The 6,015-nt window shown below is 34.1% G+C and overlaps 1 protein-coding gene across 4 annotated transcripts; it reads right to left on the bottom strand.

The window, feature by feature from the left end:
• LOC107427148 (ankyrin repeat domain-containing protein 2A) lies at positions 1–5,468 on the bottom strand. 4 transcript variants are annotated; one of them, XM_048467068.2, is made up of 9 exons: positions 5,164–5,468; positions 4,982–5,023; positions 3,467–3,618; positions 2,725–2,937; positions 2,460–2,608; positions 2,182–2,350; positions 1,438–1,530; positions 449–588; positions 1–345 (listed from the first exon to the last, which is right to left on the bottom strand). In XM_048467068.2, exons 2-9 carry the CDS (start codon positions 5,013–5,015, stop codon positions 246–248), a joined length of 1,050 nt encoding a protein of 349 aa, XP_048323025.1. In that variant the 5' UTR covers positions 5,016–5,023; positions 5,164–5,468; the 3' UTR covers positions 1–245. The 4 variants fall into 4 exon arrangements, with proteins under 4 accessions (XP_048323025.1, XP_048323024.1, XP_048323026.1 ...); XM_048467067.2 differs by having other exon boundaries at positions 5,199–5,467; XM_048467069.2 differs by having other exon boundaries at positions 5,321–5,451.
• Between the last annotated feature and the right edge of the window lie 547 nt (positions 5,469–6,015).

The following is a 6,015-nucleotide window of genomic DNA, read 5'->3' as shown; positions in this document are numbered from 1 at the left end:
TAATATGTAACTAATAATTGTAACGCAAACATAAAACTCCACATCATGTTGCACAAAAAGTTCGATTATGCTGAGCTGCTATCAAATACATGCAACATAAATAATCTGAAAGCAGTTTTTAGTAATAAGCACAAAATATCAAGTTGCGGTGGCGACTACATCCTCAAGCTGATCAACGCAAATTGTTCTAAAACACACTGAAAATGCCTACAACCGAAGAATAAATATGCCCCTCCGCCCAAGAGTCACAGGAATGCATCCTTCTCAAGCAACTTTAGTACTTCATTCTGATTATTCAGCTTGGCCACGTCAATCGGAGTCTTTCCATCCAGGTTCTGAAGAGTGCTGCAGATACCAAAGAAAAATTGATTACTCCAATAATTAATGTGAAAATATGCACTTCTAAAGCTATAATGGACCTCTAAACTATATCAAGTAATTAACTTACACAGCAGCACCATTCTCCAGTAGAAGTGCCACGCACTCCTTCCTCCCATAACCAGCCGCATAATGAAGAGCAGTGTTCTTATTCTTATCCAAAGCATCAACAGTAGCTCCAGCCTCTAGAAGCACTTGTGCACACTTAACCTGATGAAAAAAAGACATCCATTAATCCGTGAAATTAGGTTGAACAACAAAGGAAGTTATGAAGTCAAACTAAAAAATGAAACAAGATCAACTTGTCTCTCCAAAAACTCTACATCCCCATGCCCCAAGCCCATCATACCACACCAAAAAGGCAAGAAGGAAACAAAAATACTACTTTCTCACTGATAGAGAGATTGAATCAGTAAAATGTATTTGCAGGGAAAAATGCCTACTTCACCGAGAGAGAGAGAGAGAGAGAGAGAGAGAGAGAGAGAGAGAGAGAGAGATAGCAAAACAATAAACTAACTGCTTTGGCTTTTACGAAAAATAAAGGATTTAGCATTTTCAAAAATAGCATAACGCTACCTCCCTCTCTCTCCAGTCATATTACTTTAAAAAGCATATATATATTTTTGCCACTATTAGTTGAGGTAAATCAGAGCCTTCCAAATTGAATAGAATAAAAGATTTTGTGTAGCACATCAGTTCAAGCATTGTTGTTAACTTGTTATTATCATTAAAGCGGCACAATAGCATTGAATTTTTACGATGTAAAAAATTCTTCTCCTATTACAGTATATTTAATAAACCCACTAGGAATGAAAATAAAACTTGTTTAAGTGCTATGCAAACATGTACTAAATACCTCCTCCTTTAGTAGAGTTTTTCTAAGATACAAGAAAGTATTAGCACTGATTCAGAGGAAAACAGCATGACCAACCCACATGCATGTAAAGATCTTTGAACCAACAACATAAAGGGCAAAAGCAGTATGAGTTCCTTGAAATAAAATTCCCTGAAACAAAATAACAGATCAGAAAGAAAGTTCAAGTCTATAGCTTATCATACCTCACCATATCCGCATGCAAAATGCAATGCTGTTCTTCCCTCTGAATCTTCCTCATCCTTATCTGCGCCAGAGGCTAAGGCATTCTTCAAACCCTAATTTTTCAAACAGAGAAGAATACGTTAAATTTTGCACATCTGCTCAAAACATACTAAATATTTATAAGACCTATTTTCTTCATAATCAAACAATCCACAGAAAGGCAATTTTATAAAATATGCAAAATGGTGGATAACATGTATACAAACATATTTGCTCGATCATAATAAAACAATTCTAAAGAAAGACTACCCAACAGACATTGCACACTCAAATCTGAATCACAAAGTTATAATAATTTGGTCAACTGGTTAAGTGTAACATGTGCATTCAAGGACAAAATCAACTTATCAACATGGGAAAGAAAGACATAAAACCTATTCCTATACAATGATCCACTTATCCGGGTAACATGCTGATTCTTTAGATTGAAAAAAATTGTACTGGTAGCACACTGGAATAGACACATAGATAAGTGGGAAGGAAATGTGTTACCCATAGTCACCTTTCAACAACAAACAAAGAATCATTAAAAGAGGAAGAGGAAATTTCTACAGAAACAATTCCTCTGTCAGTCCTTTTTTTCATTTTCCATAGATAAATTTCACAACTCAATTATCACTCTGACATATCCAGTTTTTCAATGTACATTTTTTTTTTTTTCCCCTCTCCCCCTACAATCATAATAAACCGAACAGTTGAAATACCTCTACATCACCAACACTAGCGGTATGATGAACAATTGATTCATCCTCATTTCCCACATCTTCTGTTTCTTCTTGTCCAGAATTTTCAACAGAAGTAGCTGCATCACCAGAAGCAGCAAGACCCATAGCTTCACCCAACTTTTGCAGAACATCTTTATCATTCCAGTACCTGTAAGAGCAGATATCTGCCACTTTAACAAATTGGGGTTTATAATTTAATTACCACATGTCAAAGCAGAAATGCAAAGTCCAAGCATAAAACTATCAGTTTAAATAACCTCATCATGGCAGCTGGACCACCGCTCTCTATCTCTTCTAGGATAGGCCTCAAAGATGGATCTTCTTTGATTCGTGCCATTCGTTCCTCAAGCTGGTCTTTGTTCGCAGGATTTGCAAAACTCTCAAGCATGGTTGACATAGATGGATCCTGAGAAGGGAAGACAAGACAATAAATCACCATACTACAAAAAATTAAAAATAAAATAAAATAAAAACTACAGCAAAACATATTATAATTGAGACATGGAGAAAAACCATAAATACCTGCATTAAGGCATTACCAAGGCGCTCAGCCATGGTCATGAATTGAGGATTCTGCATAACCTGCTGCATGGTGGAATAATATTGTTGAGAATCAAACTGAGGAACCCCATCATCAACATTGACACCTTGAAAAGTTTTCTGAAGCTGCTCTGCCATATGGTTAAATGATGGATCTTTTGCTATCTGTTCAGCTAGTTCCTTGATGCTTGGATCCTATACAGATAAAATATTAGATCCTCATGAAAAAAATTAAGAGATCCAATTGAACATCCAAACCAATGTTCTCTGATTTGTGAATGTCAAAAACTTACTTTTTCTTAATTTAAAAAAGTGGAAAAGGGCATGAGTGAGATAGAATTGCTAGTTTTATCATAATACAAGGTCATCCAAGAAGTGACCAACTTCAACTTTTATTTTCTATAGCTTTCCAGTATCCTGAATTCAGGATTTCGGTCACAGAAATCAAGTCCAAACATACCTTATGATGTCCAGGTTGGACATATTATATATAAGCTAAAAAATAGGCTACGAATAGGAATGGCTTGACAAATTGAAACCAGAAAGAACACATGACTCATAGAGAATGGTATGAAGAAATAAATGTTCTTAGTACTTAAACAAAACATTAACTTTTTATATTTACACTATATGATTATGAGATAGAACCTCATTTGTTTAGTCTGCTTAGTCATTTAAATCTGTCTAGATCTCAACAAGAAGAAAAACAAATGAGATAACATACATTAAGCAAGCCAGTCATGGCCGAGAAATCAAAAGGATTAGCAGGGAAACCAGCTTCTGGTAGAGAACTAGCTCTTCTTTGTGCCGATGGTGACTCCCCAGACGATGACTCAGAATTTGCAATTTTGTTCTCTGTTGAACCTGACTTTTCATCTGAGAAAGATACGATACATGTCACAACTATTATCCATGAATGCAAGGCAATCATCATCTTGCTACTTCATAAGCAGAATGATAAAAAATCATTGATTCAAACCAGCATAAGCAAGCTACTAGACTCAAAAAAATTGATTGGTTTCTAATATTGAAAAGAAAACTCATATTTCAAAAATGTATGTGATGAAACTATAGGAGCCTACAAGAAACGACAACATTAAAAACCAACGAACAACAGTCATGTGGTGCCAGATGCTCCTAAAATCTTTAATAGCCTTCACAAATTCCTATTGAATCTCAGGTGTTTAAGGGTATATTCTTTTTCCATTTTTTAATTAGTTTTGAAGGTCTAGGTATTCCAGTATTTTCGGGGATTCACTAGACATGGGGGTTTGAAGATCCATGAGTCTTCTTTTGTTACCAGGTAAGCCAACTATAGTCAGCTAATTTGGGCCAATCCAAGGACCAATAACTGTAACATGAAGAATATTTAAGTGTACTTTGATGAAAACCTTAATCCTAATCCTATGTAACAGCGTGAGCACATGGTTAACACTTCTCATTCTTCTCATCTATCAATTACAACTTAGTATTGCATCACTCCAATTTTACTTCAGATTATTAATAACCCTTGTCTTCAAATCATTTTTGCACCTAAACCTTACTTTTTACCATCCTTCTGCAGCAATCTCATGTTGTAAAAGCCAAAGAAACAGAAATACGACTCTGTCATACTCCTTGCTGCAAATTTGCTTCCTTTGGATCCATAGCCAATTAAACTCGAACCAACTAGAAAGCAAATAACCTTCTGCCTCCAGCTAAAACTATAAAAACAAACAATTTCATCCAAACAGCTTGACCCACAGAAGCAGTATTCTAATTTTCACAACCACTCTTACAGCATAAAATAAAAATTGAACAGAACCAAATATGCAGTAAGTTCCTCATATTCGATATTACCAACATTACCCAACTTCAAAAGTAATTGTTTTCAGCTTCGGCCAGAATTTTCAATATTTTCATCAAATTTATAAAAGGGAAGAGGTTAGAGCTGTCATAAACTAATCAAATTTATATATACATATTATCTGTTTTTCATCTCAATAAATAATTTACCAGGCTTAAGTATTAGCAGAAATTCACTTGTCAACACCAAATTTCAATTAGGGGCAATTCTTTTAATCAATTAACCTCATTTTACATCACCTACTTAATTCCATCCAAAATCAGCTCCACTACAAACACTTTTCTAGATCAATCAGATTCCGCAGAGTATTATTAACCAAGAGACCGACAATCCACATCACTACAGACATATAAACAAAAAACAAAAAATTTGAACAACCACACAGCAACTCACCAGCAGGTGAATCCTTTTGCAAATTAGACGCCATGAGAACAGCTGAAACAGAAAAGAAAAGCAGATATGTCAGAAAATCACAAAGGCATAAATAAATTCACATTAACCAGTATTAAGAAAATAAAAAACCATGTTAGCAAACATAATAACAAAAACAAGGATCTATATACAAACATACATACGTATAAAAATGAAAAATATTAGCAAATTAAGGGACCTGATCTCGATGAGATGTAGAAGAAGAAGAAAAAAGAAGCTCGACTCCAATACAGAAAAAGAAAGGAAAAAACAAAAAAAAAAAAAAGAGAAAGACGAAGCAGAAAAGAGAAGAAAACTTGCAGATAGAGATATTCTAGGTGGTGTGGATTGGAAAGAAGCAGTAGAACCCTATTTTTATTTTTATTCGTTCTTTTATTAATTTAATTTCATTTTTATAAGCAATAAGAAGGTAGTGAGAGAAGGGCTTTTATGAGAAGCTATAAATATTATTATCGGTTTTGTGGCATCAATTTTATCAATTTCACTGCACGACCACCGATTTATCCCCGCGCATACGCAATGCTTATACACACAACACAACAACCATATTGTGTGGGCCATCTCAATCCTCATCTTGGCTAACAAATGGCCCTTACTCACTTCCGAACTTACGATTTGGCCTTGGTCTTTTTCTTTTTTCTTTTTTCTTTTTTCTTTTTTTATTTTCTTTTGGACTTTCGGTCCTTTGTAGCGTAGGAAGAAGCCCACTCCTTCGGCTCTTTCCAGGCACCAAAGCCCAAATTAGTTTTAAATTTTTAGTTTTTTTTTGGGGGTATTTTAACTTACTTTTGTAGATTTTATGGAAGTAAAAAGTTTTCTGATATTTTATACATAATTTTAAAGATTCATAAAAGTATAACGGTATTTAATACATTTAAAAAAAAAATTTAAAAGTTTATAAAAGTTAAAAGATATTTAGATTTAATAAGCATATTTAATTTGGATTGTCAAATATTTTTATTAGCTTTTTTTAATAATAATTTTTTTTGCTGAAT

Source organism: Ziziphus jujuba, chromosome 9 (assembly GCF_031755915.1).
Source record: "Ziziphus jujuba cultivar Dongzao chromosome 9, ASM3175591v1".
NCBI lineage: Eukaryota > Viridiplantae > Streptophyta > Magnoliopsida > Rosales > Rhamnaceae > Ziziphus > Ziziphus jujuba.
This window is presented reverse-complemented; position numbering and strand designations above follow the sequence as displayed.